Source organism: Gorilla gorilla, chromosome 17 (assembly GCF_029281585.2).
Source record: "Gorilla gorilla gorilla isolate KB3781 chromosome 17, NHGRI_mGorGor1-v2.1_pri, whole genome shotgun sequence".
Classification (NCBI taxonomy): domain Eukaryota; kingdom Metazoa; phylum Chordata; class Mammalia; order Primates; family Hominidae; genus Gorilla; species Gorilla gorilla.
Window position 1 is genome coordinate 84,267,210 of NC_073241.2, and position 20,875 is coordinate 84,288,084.

At 38.2% G+C, this 20,875-nt stretch overlaps 1 protein-coding gene across 8 annotated transcripts in view; it reads right to left on the reverse strand.

Moving 5' to 3' along the window:
* The window catches only part of CCDC68 (coiled-coil domain containing 68), a 57,657-nt gene that overhangs the window by 35,727 nt on the left and 1,055 nt on the right, over positions 1-20,875 (reverse strand). For 4 of the 8 annotated variants that reach the window (XM_055368167.2, XM_004059448.5, XM_055368164.2 and 1 more), the window contains exons 2-5: positions 8,156-8,245; positions 5,448-5,576; positions 3,770-3,856; positions 727-867 (exon numbers count right to left, since the gene is read on the reverse strand). In XM_055368167.2, coding sequence (XP_055224142.1) covers positions 727-867; positions 3,770-3,856; positions 5,448-5,564 — 345 coding nt within the window. In that variant the 5' untranslated portion in view covers positions 5,565-5,576; positions 8,156-8,245. The remainder of the gene's footprint in view (positions 1-726; positions 868-3,769; positions 3,857-5,447; positions 5,577-8,155; positions 8,246-20,875) is intronic. The other 4 variants (XM_055368168.2, XM_055368165.2, XM_019013740.4 and 1 more) reach the window with 1 other exon arrangement.

Genomic DNA, 20,875 nt, shown 5'->3' on the forward strand with positions numbered 1-20,875 from the left:
CTGTTCACATAACTCCATGGTGCTCTGTCAGCTTATACACTTATTTGCAAGCCTTTTATCATTAATGTCCATAACAGTATTAAAAAGTGTATCTTCCTGAAATAGAAGTGGGACAAGGTTAAAGTATTGAGGACAATAATGCTAAAATGTTATGAATCTTTCCAGGATTTAACCTAAGGAAACAATCAAGGATGACTATAAAGATTTCCCTACCAAGATATTCATTGCAGGACTGCATATAAAATAAACCCCTAAAGAGGAAAATCGAAAGCATTCAGCAATAGACAAATGTAAAAAATATTGTGACATTTGACTATGAAGGCTATAATTAATATTTATTAAATATGAACACACTTTTAAAAAGGTATTGTGGATTGTGGTAAGAACAATTAACATGAGATGTACTAAGTGTACAGTACAGTATTGTTAACTATAGACACAATGTTATGCAGTAGATTTCTAGAACTTATTCATTTTGCATGACTGAAATTGTATAACTGTTGAACTTTTGTAAGATATTTTCAATAACAAAAGAAGCCTCAAAAATAAAACAGTGAGATATGATTTGTGAAATATAAAAATGCTTCTCTATGTAAGTGAGCATGCAGATGGACCTATGGATGTGTATGGACATCTCTCTGCTTTTACAGAGCCACAGATGCTAACAACCCATTCTATTAGCTCAAAGGCTCAAAACACAAAATTTGAAACTTCTAACAGTCGTACCTTGATTTTCAATACTTCATTCTCTTTGTTCATTTCTAAGAGCTGTAGGTCTTTTCCTTTTATCTTTTTCATAAGCAAATCCAAACTGCAACAAGAAGGATCCATTTCAGAATCAGAGCCCTGTTGAAGGTTTCCACAGTGCTGAAACGGACAAATGAAAATCATAGACCTGACTATCTTTTCCTCTACAAACTTTCACAACAATAATGATCATTTAGTATTACATATATCAAAGAAGCTTCAGGTCAGCACAAATAAACATCTTTTGAATCTCAAATATCAATGGGAAATTCTAGATGAAGCAGTTGACTTCTAATTTGCTGAAATTTAAACAGATTCTTATATTGAAAGAGTTAGAACGACATTTTAACTTTTATATTTTCTATAGTTTCAAATGTACTGATAAGGGCTTTTTAGGAGATAAATAATGTCCACAAGGCCAGACATTTTTTAAAAATCTAAGTTGTGGACATAATTACATTTTGGTCACATTGCATTATAGACTAATACTGTCAGACCTAATAGTTACAATACATAATAGTCAATGTTTGGTGATGCTTCACTGTAATTACCTCATATTAAATTTCCAATCAGAGATATCAGAACTGAATGACACTGCCATTATAACCTGATGTAAGCTCTAGCTCACTGAAAATACACTTGGAACATAAATCTCATCTGGAATCGTGGACACACGGAGGTGGATAATAAATTGGAAACCATCTAACTTAAACTGTCCATTTTCCAGATGTAGAAACTGAGGACCAGGGCCCAAGTTTATGCAGCAAGTGAGCGGGAGACTTCATGGCACTGCCTCTTGAGTAGTTATTGTGTGCTCTTTCTGTTCTTTCAATTTATTTCAAAACTGAGAAACGATTACACAATTACACATACACTACAATTACAATAACAGCTTCTATTTGTTAAACACCTGTTATATGCCAGGTCATCTTTTAGATTTTTTACGTACAGTCCTTTGTCTGAATACTCAAAACACTGGAAGGTGCTAGGCCCTTTACACAGGTGAGGAATTTGAAGATGAGAGTTTAACTAACACACCTAAGGTTTTACCTAAAGTAACTGCAAGACCAGAATTAGAAGCCCAGTTTGTTTAACAACAAAATATATGGTCTTTTCACTACAATATAATAACTATGATTGCAGAAATAAAAAACAAAAAGAACTTAGTGTATGTGGATAATATCCTCCCTCACCATAACTCTGTCACAGTTTTGTGTTTTAGAGTCAAGACCCTAGTGCATACTTCCACTCTTCATATACAGAGTAGGAATTATTTTCTTTTTTTAATTTGTTAAAGAATATTTGACAAAAAAAAAAAAACTCTTGAAGAAGGCAGATTATCAGCAGTGGTAGATGGCTACAAAGATCATTGATCAGTGCTTTTCAGACTTCAATGTGCCTGTGAATTACTGGGTGATTGAACTGGTTAAAAATGCAGATTCTGAATCAGGAGGTCTGGGGTAGAGCCTAGATGCGGCCTTTCTAACAAGCTCCTGGTGATGCTGAGCTGCTGGGACTGCAGACCACACTTGAGAGTAGCAAGGCCCTAGATCACTATGGCGAAATCTCTACAGGGCCAGAGGGCTGATGTTTTGATGCATGGTTGATCTGCTGACCTTCTGTCGTTTGAGGTGGCTGAGGCAGACACATGGCAACACAATGTCGTCACCATTCCTAAGAAGCTCCTCCTATCTATGGTGGGCATTCAGTCCTCAATTTCCTTGGCCCATGGACAGCATTTGACAGAGGGGTCCTGCTCTGCTTCTGAAACCCTCTCCTCATTTGCCTTCAGTGACTCCTGCTAAAGTGGCCTTGACAGGAGTAGCTTCAAACCATAAGAGGTCAGCAGATCAACCACACATCAAATCATCAGCCCTCTGGCCCTGTAGAGATTTTGCCATGATAATCTGGGGCCTTGCTACTCTCAACTGTGGTCTACAGTCCCAGCAGCTCAGCATCAACAGGAGCTTGTTAGAAATGCAGCGTCTAGGCTCTACCCTAGAACCCTGAAATCTCCTTCTTTTCCTCCTAATCCACCAGCCTCATCTCAGCTTCCTGGAATAGTCCTTCTTCCTAATATCTAAACATTGGAAACGGTCCCCTCAAGACTCGGTCCTTAGATCTTCTCTCATTTCTCTCCACACTCACTCACTTGGTAAACTTCTCCAGTTTCAGAACTTTAAATACAATCCTTAAATGCCCAAAATCTCTACCCTGTATCCTGGACCTTCTAGCTCAGTCTTCTACCCGCAGCTCCAGAATCAGATGTCCAGCTGCCTATGAGAAGCCTCTACTTGGAGGTCTAACAGGCAGCTCAACATAGCCCAAACTGAATTTTTTAATCTTCCCTATCATTCCTAAACATAACCTTGTTTTCTAGTTTAGAAGTATTTTAAATAATAATTGAAGCTAGTTATGTTAGTGTGGGAGGCTGAGGGTGATGAAAATGACTACATTTATGCATTATACCCCACGTTCTGGTGGACTCTGTGGCCATGCCTATAGTGGACAACACCGATTAAGTACACTTGGCTCATATGTGGTTTAGCTTGGTGTAATCCAGACAAGGCTAAGTGCAGATTGCTCGACCTTACGTATATAAAGCTGATGTTAGGGAAGGGAGTGCATTCAAGCTTATCAACTATCTGACAAAGTCTTGACTCAACTCAGGCCTAAAAGCTTCAACTGTATGTGTCTATTCGTGTGGCCCACGTGAGTCTAAAAGCTCTGCCTGTCATTGGGAAATGTTGCTGTCATGGATCTTGGCTGGGCCAACATCTTCTCATTTACTTTCGATAAGTAAGCCTTGTTTAATGTATTCAAGTAAGGCCTAGCCATTCCAATTTGATCTTATAACATTTGTGGCTAAACATTTCACACATATGGCCATTAACGTCTTTAGATATGCATGAAATATTTCAACACTCATCCTTCAAATCTTCAAAGAAGTTAGTAATTGCCCAAAAAATTACTTTAAAAAGTCTAAATGGCTTTATGCTAATCTTCTGCAGGAAATTATTACCTTTGCATCTAGTTTGTGATTTGTACTGTTATGTCTTATTTCATCTTTAAACATCTGGGTCCTGATCTTTTGCAGAGTAGTTCGAATCTAGAGAAGGAAAAAAAAAACATTTGTTTCAAAGGCATTTAATGCCAAACGCTTTTTTTCTCAATACCAGTTACAGGGTACCTGATTATCTAGAAAGTAATACATATATACATATATTGATCTCAGATTTAAATAACTGCCACCATCAACCTAACTTGCATTTAGGCTAATATTGTTTAGATTGCTGAAGATAAGCATTTGGTCTTTATAACTCTTTCTCAGACAAATCTAAAATATCACTTAAGTGAATATTATCCCCCAAACAATTATTAGTTAGTAATTAGTACTTAATACTATTTAGTTTTGTTTTGTCTATTTAGTAATTTAGTACTAATTTACTGTTTAGTAATTACTATAAAACAATTACTACTTAGGAATCACTACAAAATAATTACTACCTAGTAATTATTATAAAATAATTACTATTAAGTAATTACTACAGAATAATTACTGAGAGATCACACACATTTATGCATGAAATATAAGCCCATGTCTTGATGACCTATGGAGTTGCAAGACACTCAAAGATGATGGAATTAATTGATCTGAACAAGTTATAAACTATGCCAGAATTTGTCCATTATTTCACTAAATAATTAAATAATCCAAAAAGGTAAAATATGAAATTTCTCTTTTTATTCAGCATCCTCTTAGACTGTAAGACTGTAAGAGTAGGAGCCAGGTTTATACTCTACAACATTATTTTATTTTTTATTATTATAATTTTTTTGAGATGGAGTCTTGCTCTGTTGCCCAGGCTGGAGTGCAATGGTGTGATCTCTGTTCACTGTAACCTCCGCCTCCTGGGTTCAAGCGATTCTCCTGCCTCAGCCTCCTGAGTAGTTGAGATTACAGGCACCCATGACCAAGCCTGGCTAATTTTTTTGTATTTTAAGTAGAGATGGGATTTCTCCATGTTGGTCAGACTGGTCTCAAACTCCTGACCTCAGGTGATCCACCTGCCTCGGCCTCCCAAAGTGCTGGGATTACAGGCGTGAGCCACTGCACCTGGCCTACTCTAGCACATTTTAAGTGCTTAACACATGTCTGTTGTAAGAAACAGTTAAGAATATATATTTCTGCCAGCCATTATCATTTTGGATTCTCATAAGACTTCACATGTTTAATGAAGTGATATGCCAACCCACAGTCACTGGCAATAGTTACCCTGAACTGTGAAAAGGAACAAGGTAACGAGAGGCACCAACTCAGCAGGAAATGTAAACATCTACTTGGGAACACGATCAACACTCATGAAACCACTGGAAAACATTATAAAACAGTAGGAAATCCAGTGATGAATAGTGAGGGACAAATTAAGTGCTGATAGGTGTTCTGAACTCTCCTGGCCCATTATTCAATTTTATTGAGTGAGTAAAATCATTTTACTCCAAGCGTAGGAACAGTTTCATATCCTCAAGAGAAATGACTAAACATGGGTTTAAACTTCAGCTAGGAAAACTGTCCTTTGCCAAACTAGAGTTGTTCCTTTACATATGTTCTATGGAGAGGGAAACAAAATCCTCCAGCCCATATTGGAATTTCTCTTTAAAAAATCATATCATACTAATGATTTCTGCTACCCACATACCTTTTTCACATACTCGGTTTCTTCAATAATGTGAGCGGATGTAGACTCATACAAGGCAGAATTATCTTCCATCTTATCCCTTGGGGGAATTTCTGTGGTCACTGTCACTGTTGTCATTGTGAATTCTGGCTTTAGGAAAACATAAATCAGCTAAGCAAAACAGACTCTTTTGATTGTATGATTATATGGTTCATAAACTGAAATAAGTTGTTTTATCACTATAGTCAAATATAGCAGAAAAGCTGTAAATCACTGGTATCTGTATATATTCATAAATCCAGGAATTAATTTAATATAAAGCCATATCATCTGAAGGAATCATTAATTAAAATTTTAACATTTAAATAATCTAAAAAGGTAAAACCTGAAATTTCTCTTTTTATTCAGTATCATCTCAGACTGTAAAATCTAAAATCTCAGACTGTAAAAAGGAATGAGGTTTATATTCTAGTACATTGTAAGTACATAATAAATGTAGAATTAACATGATACGATTATAACAAAATTATGTTTTGTGTGTGTGTGTGTATCTTCATACATAGTCTGTAAAGGCTATTTACTATTAGGAGAACTAATAGTAAAAGACTGGAAAAACACCATGCCAACAAGAAGAGGATAGATTAAATAAACTATCAACTGCTATGGAGTCATCACTAGGATGTATTATTATCTCATGAAAAAGCATAGAGCAGAAAAGAATATGTAATATCACATTTTCTATAAGAAGGGTAGGAAATATGAATGGAAGGAAGAAATCTGTGTATTAAGGTTTTAATACTAAACCACATATATATATTATCTAACTATGAAATAAAATTGACAGAAAAAGTAATCATCCAAAATAAAGGTGAAATGAAATAAATTAAACAAATAAATATATCTGTATATCAAGTTCTATAACCATAAGAATTATTTCAAGTGATTAAAAATGACATACCAGGAGCTATTTATCCCTGGTGTGCTATATTCTAAGAACAAAAAGAATAGCAAAACACTCTTGAACTATATTCACTCATAATATTGTTAGTGGAAATATTGGTATTGCTATTTTGAACTGCGAACTGTGTTTGGTGTGTTTATGTACACAGGTTCACATTATAGAATAAAGCCAACAGGTAATTATGTTAACATCATGAAGAATCAAGCTATTTATCATAAAAGAAAAAATAAAATGTACAACAAAAATTTTAGGTGAAGCTGGGCATGGTGGCTCACATCTGTAATCCCAGCATTTTGGGAGGCCAAAGTGAACCGATCACTTGAGGTCAGGAGTTTGAGACTAGCCTGGCCAACATGGTGGAACGCCGTCTCTACTAAAAATACAAAAATTAGCTGGGCATGGTGCACATCTGTAATCCCAGCTACTCGGGAGGCTGAAGCACGAGAATCACTTGAACCCGGGAGGTAGAAAATAATGATTTCTTTTCCTTTAAATAATATATATTCTATCTTTATTCACCAAAAACCTAGAAATAGTAGCAGTTAGCATCCCTCACAGCCAGACTGTGGTCTTTGAATATCATATCCTACCAAAAAGGAAACTAGGACTTCTTGGCTGATCCAGGTCTGGGGTAAGAAATATGTAAAGTGAGCCTATAATTATTATTTACTATAATAAATAGTAAGTAACTAATAAGTAAACTATAATAAAAAGCCCTGTGGAGTAGGATTATTAATCTTATGTTACTGATAAGAAGCCAAGACTCATCTCCCATAGTCTGAGATATCTGGTCATATCAGCAAGCAAGAAAGTGATCAATACTATTTGAATAAGACACAAAACCCATCCTGAAGAAGAATGTCTGTGATGGATTGAAACTTATCAAAAATGTTAAATCCCTGAATTTATGATGACTGAAGAAAAACCCACAACAACCACAATGCTCACTGTGCACCTTTAGAAGCACATAAGGCAAAAGCTCAATGCACATAAACCAAAAGTATACTAAAACCTGGCAAAAAAAGAAACAAGCATTTATTATATGAACTATATTTCATAGCAACCAAGTAGTTGATGAGGGAAAGTTTATTTATTGAATTCCAGCTAATAAATTCAAAAGGAGAGATAAAATTAGAAAACCTATATTTTGCAACCCTTGATGAAGTAAAAAAACCTAAGCATCATCACCTAAAGCTAAAAACATTAGTGAATATTTAATGAGGAAACTTTAACCTGAGAGACACCATTAATCAATCTTAACATAAATTAAGGATCTTAAGAGATACAGGACCAAATGCAACATATGAATCTTGTTTGGATTTTGATTCAAAAAAATCAACTATGTAAAGACATTTTTTAGACTAACTGGATAATATGTGATGTTAAAGAATTGTTATAATTTTGCTAGCTGTGATAATTGTGACATTCTTTAAAAGGATTGTATCTTTTAGTAATACCTACTGACATATTTGCAGGTGAAATTGTGTTATATTTGGAACTGCTTTAAAACTCAAAGAGAGAGGTAAAAAGGAGATGCGGATAAAGATTAAGGAAGTTTAGCAAAATATAGATAACTATTGAAACTGGGTGATGAGTCTATAGCGTTCATTGTATTCCTCTATGTATTTTGGTTTTGTTTGAAATTTCTATAATAAATAGTAAATAACTAATAAGTAAACTATAATAAAAAGCCCTGTGAGGTAGGATTATTAATCCTATGTTACTGATAAGAAGCCAAGACTCCACTCCCATAGTGACATTAACTTACCCAAGACGAAGTAAAATTAATAGAGCTAAAACGCCAACCTTGGTCTTTTAGAAGTTCAGAGATGTTTCCATCATATTAAGACTGGCTTCCCTGGAGAGAAACAATAACAACAACAAAATATTTAAAATCTAACAGTGACCTAGGCTGCAAAAAAAACACAAAGAATTTGCATATTTGAGGGCATCACTTTGAAACAAGATCGCTTCTGGGGATACTACAAAGTCCTGCATTTATCCTTTAATCTTCAATGAAACTGACAGACGATGCCAAGAATTTTTCATTTTATTATAAATCCTCTTAGCAGCTATGGCTTCTATTAAATATTTGTTTCCGCTGAAGTTGATTTGGCAGCAGCAACTCTGCAAGTGTGCTTTTGCAAACTGTGAATGGAAGTACGTCTCTTACTGGGTCCTCTGAAGTATCTTCCGGGATTAAGATATTGGTGCAAAACAACATTTAAATGCTTGAAGTGAGAGAAACACCCATAGATTCAATATGCAGTGTGCTTGGAAGCCAGAGAGAGGATGGTCAGGCCAGGGTAGGGGTCAGCAAACACCAGCCTGGGAGCTCAATCCAGTTTCCCTCCTGTTTGTACAGCCCCAGAGCTAAGAATGGTTCTTACATTTTTGAATGGTCAAACAAAAAAATCAAAAGAAGAATAACATTTCATGGCACATGAAAATTATATGAATTTCAAATTTAGTATTCATAAAAATGGTTGGAAAAAATCAAAGGATAACATTTCAAGACACATGAAAATTATATGAAGTTCAAATGTAGTGCCTATAAATGAAGTTTTACTCTAACACAAGATAGCCATTCATGTACATATCTTTTATGTCACTTTGGCGCCACAAACAGCAGAGTTCAGTAGTTGTGACAGAGAAAGTACGTGGCAGGCAACGCCTAAAATATTTCCTTATCTAGCCCTTTACAGGAAACGTTTGCTGACCTTTGGGTTGGGGCTTGGCAAGGAGTAGGGGCAGGACCAGTGGGAAAATAGAGGCAAGCAAAGCAATCGATCCGGCCTGAGTTTGTTTTTTTCCTCCAGTACAGTACCCTGGATCTACAGTCCCATTTGACTGATTTACTTTCATTTTCCTTTTTAGTATGTTATGCAATGTGTACATTAACAAATGATAAGAGGCATTTTATCATAGGAATGAATCGCTCTTAAGAATGAGTCCCACTGCCTTCTCAGGCTCTTTCATAATTTGAAAATTACATCGGGCCTTACGTCTTTTATCCTAAAATATACTCTCTTATGTACCTTTTATTCTTAAAATCAAGGAATTTTGTTTCTTGATGACTGATATTTCTGAAAACGTCCCACCTTTTCCACTCACTGGTTGGGCCACCTTAAACAAGTTACATAAAATCTTTGTCTTCACTTACATAGCTGTCAGGTAGGGGTGATAACACCTAGAGATAGGAAAATGAGTTTTTTTTTTAAAAAATGCCTGCTAGCAGAAGGCACTCACTGGACAGTCACTGTCAATAGTGTTGCCCTGTTATTTTATATTATCAATAGCCACAGAAGACAAGCAGGGCAGGTAGTTCACATCTATCTGGTTGCAAAGCTTTATAACTGTATCCATATGAAATTAAATTCCATTTCTGTCTTTGGTTCAGAAAACTTTTGTACCCAGAGTCCTTGGTTGGTATAAAGAAACCCAAGGGGAACATAAGCCGGCGAAGTCCAAATTGCCATATGGCATTACTATCCTGGGGAAAATCCATGTTAGCATTTTATTTCAGCCAGAAGTAGATTAAGGGGATAAAATTTTCAAAATAAATCACAATCAGTTAATTAAAGTAAAGAAAGACTTTTATTTGTCTTATTCTAGAGTGGATTGAAGACAGCTTACAGGTGGCATCACGCCAAGAGGAGGTATTTCCTAGACAAGTGCCTTTCAAACAGGGCTCCCAGGGAGGAGGCAGAGGGCTGCTGAATAGACAGGGCTCTGCCACCTCAACTTCAACCACCCCAGCTCTGCTTTATTCTGTCTCACACACTGAATTTTTCCATGAGGCTTTCTGTGAAGAAAGAGGGTTCCACAGCTGAAACAGTTTAGAGGCAGCCTGCCTAGTCTCATGGCTCCATTCTGCCACTCCGTACCTGTGTGACCTCTGTCAAGTCCCTTAACTTCTCTGTGCCTCGGTTTCCTTAACAGTAAAATGAAAATAATATTAATTATTAACAATAATCAATGTGGGGTTGTTCATGGGTTAATATTTGTCAAGCACTTATAGCAGCACATTTAATATATAATAAATGATTTGTACATATTTGTCAAGCAAGTACATAAAATATGAAACCACTATCCACAATTAAGGCTGACATGAAATCTGGGTGGTTTCCTTTCTTCCAGGAAAGAAGCAGGTTATATTTTAAATAATCTGTTACTGGGCTATGAAGTAAAAATTGCTTTGGGGGACTTTAAGACTAGCAAACCCGTGGTAGAAATTCCTTATTGCTAATGCACCGATAATTTGTCAGTTTCCTCAAACAATGATGCTAACATCTATTGAAGAGTTTACAATCTACAAAGCAATGCACACACGTTATTGTGAACTGTAATCCATGTGATAAACCACCACACCACCAGGCACCCAGGAGAATCTAACTAAACCTTGTGCTCTGGTTAATTACATGAGAATAGCAGTACTACACAATAAACACAAACAAATCCCTGTGATGGGTTGAATTGTGTCCTCCCTCCAAATTCATGTTAAAGTCCTAACCCCCAGTTCCTCAGAATGGGACCTTATTTAAAAATAGGGTTTTGCAGGTGTAATTAGTTCAGTAAACATGAGGTCACACTGGAGTAGGGTGGATCCCTACTCCAATATGACTGATATCCTTATGAAAAGGAGCAATGTGTCGAGAGATGAGAACACCGAATGCCCTGTGAAAATGAAGGCAGAGATGTAGCGATGCTTCTGCATGCCAAGGAACACCAACGATTACTAGCAAACCACCAGAAGCAGGGGAGAGGCACGAAACAGATCTCTCCCACAGCCCTCAGGAGAAACCAGCCCTGCAGACACCTTGATCTTGAACTTCTAGGCTCTAGAACTGAGAGATGATCCATTTCCCTGTTCAAGCCACTCTGTGTGTGGCACTTTGTTAGAGCAACCCTAGAAAAGGATTACAGACACTGTTCATATTGTAGAGACTGTAACAAGAGTGTTTCCTTTCTTTACTTAACTCTTGATTCATTTATTGAGAGAGTAAATATTTATAGAAAGCCACTGTGTTAGGAACTGTGGTTACAGGGCTGAGCCAAAGACCCTAGTTTCATAGGATTTTTAGTACAAAGGGAGAGACAGACATTAAACAAATGAGTAAATATAGAGGGAGTCTAAGGGAGGCTGTGATGAGTGACGTGAAGAAAAGCTGATCAGGGGACCAAGGGTAAAAGGAGGTGCTGTTCTAGATGAGCAGTGAGGAAAGCTGATCTGAGGAGGTGGTATTTGAGCAAAAGATGAAGAAAATCAGGTGCAAGCCATGTGGCTCTCTGGGATCTAGGAGAAGAGAGTTCCAGGCAAATGGGAAAGCAAGAGCAGAGGCTGGCAGGTGCCTAGAGCAGTGTTTTTGTTTGTTTGTTTGTTTTTTGAGACAAGGTCTCTCACTCTGTTGCCCAGGTTTGAGTAAAGTGGCGTGATCTCTGCTTACTTCAACCTCTACTTCCTGGGTTCCAGTGATTCTCGTGCCTCAGCTTCCCAAGTAGCTGGGATTACAGAGCTGCACCACTAAACCCAGCTAATTTTTTTGTATTTTTAGTAGAGACGGGGTTTCGCCATGTTGGCCAGGCTGGTCTCGAACTCCTGTGCTCAAGTGATCCACCCACCTTGGCTTCCCAAAGTGTTGGGATTACAGGCATGAGCCACAGCACCCGGTCCCTAGAGCAGTGTTCTAAGAAAACCACAGCACACAGCAAAGTCTACCATTTTCTTTTCTTTTAATGTTGCAGGACCTTTTTCTTTTTGATCTAAACTTTTTGAGGCTTCGTTTGCCTAAGGAGTTGTCTCCTTGGCCACATTAAAACAGGTCTAGCAGTGGCTATTACGGATCCCCCAGGATTGAGGCAAAGACAGAGTGAAGCTGCCAGGTAATGCAAGGTGTAAACAACTGACTCCAGGTCAGCCCAGAGAAGGGACAATGAAGTCTGATTGACCGCACAGAGGTATTCACTCACGTCTGGGGGCTGCTGATTGAAAAGCACCATGCTGGACGTCTGGCAGGTTTTGGCTAGCTAGTGCTTGAATCTCCTTCCCAGATATGCTGAGGCACCATCTGTATGAGTCTTGCAGGAAAAGTCTCTTACTTGTTCATGCTCACTCCCTGGAGCTGGGGCACAGGGACAACACCTAGAATCAGCCAAATGACAGCTCCCGCTGGAAGTGCAACTCAGGGAATGGCCATCTGGCTGGTTGGAGCTGGAGGCAGTGGAAATCCAGTCATTGTTAGGAAAGGGAAGGAGTCTCTGACACAGAGTGGTGCTTCATGTCCAAGTGGCAGGAAATTCAGTGGCAATATCCAGTGGCCAGTGTCCAGTGGCTATGTCAGGAGGATCCTAACTCCTCATCCCACAACCTGATTTCACCGGTGTCCTAGCATATGAGATCCTCCCATTTTCCAAACCTAGTTTTTCAACATTCCCATCAATTCCAGTAGCTGCTCTATATCCTCTCAGTAAATTCTTCTTCTACCAAGTCAGCCAGAGTCAATTACTCTGGATTGCAATCAAGAGCCCTGCTTGGTTTTAGCACAGTTTCTGCATTTTCAGATTTTTGTTTCCTGGTTCTAAGAGATTATTTGTTCATTTCTGATCACTATTTTATAGAGCTTGAATATTAGAAACTGAAAAAGTAAGTTACTACAAAAGTGCCACACAGATAATTCGGTTATATGAGGGAAAAGAGCGAACGTTATCTCCAAACCCTTGATGAGGCTAACCGTGTCCTGAATACTAAATAGCACGCCTGTTCTGCAGCTACGTTACACAGCACAATGGTGACATCCAGTGTCAGCTGGCTAAATCTCAGGTGACTGTGCAGTTTACCTGAAAACGATGCACAGTATACGAAAGACATGCATGTTACACTGTACCCAAGTTCTGTTTTCAAATAAGAATCTAAACTTTTGCTAAGCAGAATTAATTTTATCCAACTACATGCTAATCATTTGTATATACACATATATTATAGCCAGTGCTATAGAAAATTCTTAGATATAAGATAAAAGCTATTTTGGAGGAAAAATGAAATATTGGTGTAAACACAATATATAAATATGTACTATTGACAAAACATGTGCCATTTACCAAATAATTTTTCATATATTGCCCAAATTAATCATTACTTTACTGTGTTATAGTTATTATCTTCAGTGTATATATATATATAAGATGCAATAAGGCACAAAAAAGGATGTAAGATTTTCAAGGTTATAAGAACCTCATCAACTGAACACAATTAGGTTGACCCCAAATTCAGATGTCTTTTTAATGAAATAGTCTATCCTCATAGTTCACTGGCATAATTTGAAACATTGAAAAACAGCTGAAAGCTTCAGCCAATGTTCAGTTCAGCAACTAAACTGCAAAAAGGTACAAAGCACATGCATCCCTTCCCATCTGGAGAAGAGTGGGAAGGAGGGGCCAGGATTTGTTAAGTGAGGACTATATGCCAGGTAGGGTATGCTCTCTATAATACTTCTCACATATGCCCTGAGAGGTTGATATTATTATTCCCATTTTGCAGATGAAGAAACAAGGCTCAACAAGATAAACAAAGATAACTAGTTGGTGGCCATTGGATCCCAAACCGTGAGTTGTCTGGCTCTTTCTCATGAGTCTACTAGCTCCTTCTAACTTACCCCTTTGCCTCTGCTACATTCTGAAGGAGTTTCTAAGTCTCAACTTCTTGGGCCCAAGATAACTTAAGAATCAAAGTTTTCCAAAGTAGGTCACCAAGTAACAGTCACAGAACTCCTGATGGGAGGTCCCAGGTGTGTCCTTCAGGAGCCTGAACAGATGTTGTTGTCCCAGTAGATTTAGTCCATGAACAAAGGCAGTTTGGCTGCATGGCTTGAAAACAAGGGATTTGGACTCAGTTGTTCTGCCTACAAGACTCTGTTCCACTTCATCACCAGCTGGGAGGTCTTGGAAAATCATTTAAACTCCCTAAGCCTCGGTTCCTCAACAGAAAAATTCAGATGAGAATGCCAACCTTCTCAGAGCTATGTGAGGATTAAATGAGATAATGCATGAAAAGTGCTTAATGGAGCATCTGACTTCATGCACATTAAATTAATATTAAATCATAATGTTTATACTCACAACTTATTGTGGACATTTGCTTGTAGGACAGGATTTGGAAGTGTCAATTCCCAAGCTTAGTTTTCCCCTCACTATTCCTTCCTTAACCCATCAGCCAATTATTCCTCCTGATTTGAACTTCTCTATTAACAAGTCAACCCAAAAGCTGAGTAACACTTGCCAGTCAATAAAATATAAAAGGAAGCTGAGGTCAATGACATATGTCACAGTCACTTGCAACATTTACATGATGCCCTTTTAGAAAATGTCATTTGTGGCTCTATAAAATATTTTAGGAGTGAAGAGCCCAGGAATTTATAAAATACCTACAGTTTTCTGAGCTTGTCCTGGATTATTTTAGCTTGAACATAATTTATGTCATTTAAAAAAATTATCCAGCAAGGGGAAAAAGAGAAACCATACCAGTTCTGGTGAGGATGTGGAACAGTTGGAACTCCTGTCTGTTGCTGATGGGAATGGAAAATGTGGAGCTGCTGCGGACAACAGCTTGGCAGTTTCCTATACAGTTAAATACATAGTATACAACCCAGAAACCCCATGCCTTGGTATTTATCCAAGTGAAATGAAAAGTTATATTCCATAAAACCTGCACACAAATGTTCATAATTGCCAAACACTGCAAACAAGTCAAATGTTCACCAACAGGTGAATACAACTCCTCATTAAGAAGGAATGGACCAGGCATGGTGGCTCACACCTGTAATCCCAGCACTTTGGGAGGCCGAGGCGAGCTGATCACCTGAGGTCAGGAGATCGAGAGCAGACTGGCCAACATGGCGAAACCCCATCTCTACTAAAAATACAAAAATTAGCCAGTTGTGGCGGTGCATGTGTGTAATCACAGCTACTCAGGAGGCTGAGGCACAAGAATCGCTTGAACCTGGGAGGCAGAGGTTGCAGTGAGCTGAAATTTTGCCACTGCACTCCAGCCTGGGTGACAGAGTGAGACTCTATTTCAAAAAAAAAAAAGAAATGTATTACAGATACACACAACAACATAGATAAGTGTCAAATGCATCATGCTAACTGAAACAGCCAAATTCAAGGAGCTACATATTCTATGGTTCCATTTGACATTCTAGAAAAGTAAAAACTGTAGGAATCAAAAGGGATAGTGGTTACTTGGGACTGGCAGTGGGGGACAGGTTAACTACAAAAGGGACACATAGGACTTTGGAGTGGGGGAATATATCTTGTTAGTGATCATGGTTCTATGACTATAACAATTTCCAAAAACTTACAATAGTCTATACTGAAAAAGATGAATTTGTACATGTTATTTAAAAAATAGTAATCTGGCAGGATCTAAAAAAAGCAATGCACAATTGAGATTTCAAAATCCAAGAACCTTCACTGATTTTATCAGAAGTAACTGGAAGCCAAAATTAATTGGATTTGTTTTTCTTCATTCAAATTCTTGACCCCCAAAAGAGTGTAAATGATTATATATATACATACACACACACACACACACACACACACACACACACACACATATATATATATATATAGAGAGAGAGAGAGAGAGAGAGATAGATACATAGATAGATAGCAATGGAATCAGGGTTGTTAAAAACAACAGGCAACTGGGCTGCTGATTCTAGCTCATGCTACATGACCAGTCAATTAAACTTAGCATTCAGTATGACAGAAACAAGGAAAGCCTTTTAAACATTTTTAAAAACTTAATCATAAGCACTGTTTATTAAAGGTGATAAAGTAGAAGGAAATATACAATAATACATAAGAAATATAAGAATATTTCCAACAAGCTTTAAATCTAATTTGTGAACCTAGAACTTCTTTTCTCATCTACCCATTCCTTTTCTAATAGCTTTCTAGATGCACAATATGTTTTCATTCTTCATATTTGTCCATCTGCACATACACTGTTGGATCAATGATGAAAATATCTACTTATTCAGGGCCTGAAACAGCCAGGACCCTCCCCTACCCTCTCCTCCCCTCCCCTCCCCTCGCCTTCCCTTCCCTTCCCTCCTTCCTTTCTTTCTTTCTTTTTTTTTTTTTGTTTCAGACATAGTCTCACTCTGTCACCCAGGCTGGAGTGCAGTGGCTCAATCTCAGCTCACCACAACCTCCACATCCCAGGTTCAAGCGATTCTCCTGCCTCAGCCTCCCGAGTAGCTGGGACTACAGGCATGTGTCACCACACTCGGCTAATTTTTGTATTTTTAGTAGAGATGGGGTTTTACCATGTTGCCTATGGCTGGTCTCAAACTCCTGAGCTCAGGCGATCCACCCGCCTCAGCCTCCCAAAGTGCTGGGATTACAGGTGTGAGCCACCATGCCGGGCCATGACCCTACTTTTTATCAACACCATCGCCCACCCTCCCACACCATGAAGATGTTTGACTTATCCAAGAGCAGCATCCTACCAAAATCCAGGTGTTTATAGAAAGATAGAAGAGTCAGAGGCAGCTTCCCACTTTGGGTAAAACTAAGTTCCTTGTATCAGATCACAACAATGTAAGTGACCTCATCAAAATAAATAGCAGGTGCTTACAGCTCAATACTAATCAAGCCTTCTTTCTCTTGATAAACCAACATAGCTTGGTGAATGTCTCTGCCCTGATCCTGATCCCTGGAGTATATGAAAGTGAGAATGATGAAGGTGGATTCCTGTAGATGGTAAATACCTCTTAGGAGATACTTGCTATAAAATTGTGAGTATAAGGCTAGAAAAAAAATGCATTTGTTTTAGAATTTTAAAAATCCTTACCAAGGAAACAAAGGTGTATTACCAAACAAGATTGATTACTCCATCCAGTCACAAACAGATCATCAAAACAGTAGTAGTATTCTCACCTAGGAGTTTTAGGAAGTTGTTTTGACATTTCAAGCAGAAAAAAATGAGTTGCAAATGAAGACATTCAGCTTTGGAAAACTGTATTATTTAACCTACATTATCTTCTTTTCAAATTGTAGATGTTAAAAAAAATAGTTTGCATTCTAAATTGCCAATAAAATAGACTTCAAAAGTTGGCCACAGTGGTTCACATCTGTAATCCCAGCACTTTGGGAGGCCAAGGTGGAAGGATTGCTTAAGGCCACGAATTGGAAGCCAGTCTGGGTAACACAGTGATACCCCATCTGTGAAAAAAAAAATTTAATTAGCTAGGCGTGGTGCCACATTCCTGTAGTCCCAGCCATACAGGAGGCTGAGGCAGGAGGATCACTTGAGCCCAGGAGTTTGAGGCTTCAGTGAGCTAGGATCCTGACACTGCACTCTAGTGTCAGTGACAGAATACAACCCCGTCTTGAAAAACACACACACACACAAACAGACCTCAAGTTATTTTGATGCTCTTTTTTTTCCCCCAAAAGGAACTTGCAATTTGAGTAGTAACTTAAGGGCACTCAGAGAGACACTGTCTTCTTTTTAGGCTCACAGAACTGGCTAGATTTTTATAAAATGATTTCTGTTCTACTAGAGAAATCTTCCTAAGAGGATATTTAAGCATAAGTTGTGAAGCATGACCCGCCCCCACCACCCAAAATGCATTTGCCATAATAGTTAGCACAAAGCAAGGTCAGTGGAGATATATATAAGAAAACAATTCTGGCTGGGAACTGCTATTCCAGTTTCCTGATTCCTAACAGAGGTATACCAAAAGTCAATGTTCTTGCAAAGTTAAGAAGTTCTTTTTTGTTTGTTTGTTTGAGGCAGAGTCTCACTCTGTTGCCCAGGCTGCAGTGCAGTGGTGACATCTCAGCTTACTGCAACCTCCACCTCCCAGGTTCAAGCAATTCTCCTACCTCAGCCTCCCGAGGAGCTGGGATTACAGGCGCATGCCACCACACACAGCTAATTTTTTAAAAATTATTTTTAGTAGAGAAGGGGTTTTACCATGTTGGCCAGGCTGGTCTCCAACTCCTGACCTCAGGTGATCCACCTGCCTCAGCCTCCCAAATTGCTGGGGAAAATTAGAAGTTCAGACGAGTCTTGCTCTGTCGCCCAGGCTGGAGTGCGATGGTGCAGTCTTGGCTCACTGCAACCTCTGCCTCCCTGGTTCAAGCGATTCTCCTGCCTCAGCCTCCCGAGTAGCTGGAATTACAGGTGCACGCCACCACGCCCAGCTGATTTTTGTATTTTTAGTAGAGATGGGGTTTCACCATGTTGGTCAGGCTGGTCTCAAACTCCTGACCTCGTGATCTGCCCAGCTCAGCCTCCCAAAATGCTGGGATTATAGGTGTGAGCCACTGTGCCCAGCCAAGGTAAGAAGTTCTTAACATTGGTTTGTTGGAGAGTTACACACAGAAAACACCACTGCTTAATAGGAACCTGGATGTTTAACTCTTGGCATTCATATATAAAATTATCATAGAAGAGAGTCAAAGCACCAAATAAGAGGTTGGCTCATATCAGTTATTCTCACATTATGCTACCATAGAAGCTGCACCAATGTATCTGTTTTACCATGCAAAAGTATTTGCAGAAAAGTCTACCAAATGGTGAACAAAATGCGGCATAGCCATGGCATGGAATAAATCCTAGTTAAGCAATAAAAAGGAACCAACTATAGCTACATGTGACAACCTGAATAAACCTCAACAGCTATTCTAACTGAAAAAAGCCAGATGCTAAAGACTATATATTGTACGATTCCATCTGTATGAAATGTCCAGAAAAGGCAGATCTAAACAGACAAAATAGATTAGGGGTTGCTGGGGCTGGGGTAAGAACGGTGAGTGATTGCAAACAGGCCCCAGGGATATTTGGGGAATGATGAAATGATCTAAAATTGGATTGTGCTAATGGTTGCACCATTCAGTAAATTTACCAAAAATCATTGAATTATACACTTGGATGTATTTTATGGTATGTAAATTATACCTCCAATAAAGCTTTTTAAAAAAAAATACAGAAGGAAAAGTAAGAATAACTTGAATAAAGATGCTGTTTTCCTCTGGGGGGGGGGGGTGAATATAACTGTAGTCTTATTTTTCTAATTTATAGCAAAAAATATAATTTAATGGATAGATTTTTTTCAGTTTTAAATTTTTTGTTCATTAATTTTTGTCTCTAGATTATTGTCATCCATACTACAAGTTTAGTTTTTATTTAATTTGCATGAAATTGATACTTAGCTATTTTAAGTTAATATTTCATAACATTAAGCCTGGAACACATGATTCCTAAGTTCTTCCCCAACCTAAACAAAAGAGAACCACTGAGCAGAATAACATGCAAGCTCCTCTATCATTTTTAGACTTGACTTTTTAAATCAGTGTAAGGAAATATGTGATTTGAAACTAATCTAGTTTTAGTCACTGTCGAAATTGAATGGATCATTGATGTGGTCTGTAAATCTATGGCCTTGACTTGGGGTGGCCTGGAGGACTCCAATGTAGTAAATTCCAGGAGGATAGAAATGTGTCTGATTTACACAGGGCTGTGTTTGGCCCAGACCCTACTTCCCCTCCCATCTGGTTCTCCCACACAGAACACAGTGTCCTCATAAATATTGTTTCAATGAATACATGAATAGGCCCACAAATTTACAGATGTACCAAATAGTTTCTAAAACAATGTACACACACACACACACACACACACACACACTCTCTCTCTCTCTCTCTCTCTCTCTCATTTTCCAAACCTACATAAATGGCTGTTTTTGTGCTTAGTAAATGACATTCATTTAAACGTGTTAGTAAATTCATGGTAAAATTTTGCCATTATGAAATGTTTTCAATCAATAAATAGCCATATAATTTTGATGTAAATATCTGAGTTCTAAAGATGAGAAACTACTATTGTAAAAGACTTTTACATTCCCATCAAAATCTTCAGTTATTTCCCCTTTCAGTCATTATTCCAAGCAAATAAACACCTCATTTTTCAAGTTTGTCTAAATCTAGCTTACGTTTTTTAGCTTTGGCTAAAATTTGGATTACAACTCACCTTCAATGTTGAGCATACTGTAAACAAATAAGCTAACAAATAACATGCCTATCAGTAATTCACAAAATAGCAACAGTATTAATTTCAAAAGTCTCTTTCTAGTTAGGACAAGGGATCAATTTATTTTGTAAATAATAAGAGGAAAGAACCTTCTTATGACGTCGGCCTGGGTCCCAGGAAGTGTAGTTGTTTTCATTCTCTCTGCAAACATTTGAGGAACCACACGGGGATACTCCCTGCCTTGGGCAGAAATTCCTCTGTGTCAGGGGCCTTCCCTCTCAAACTGGGAGTGCGGTGGGGAAGAGAGTGGGTAGCGGGGGGAAAAGCATAACAACAGCACCAATTGTGTCTGCCAGGGTACCTGACACTCCTGCCTAGCTCACATATCAGGAAAACCAGACTTCAGTAGCTCTGAATATTTAATGGCATTAGGTAAAATCAAAAGAA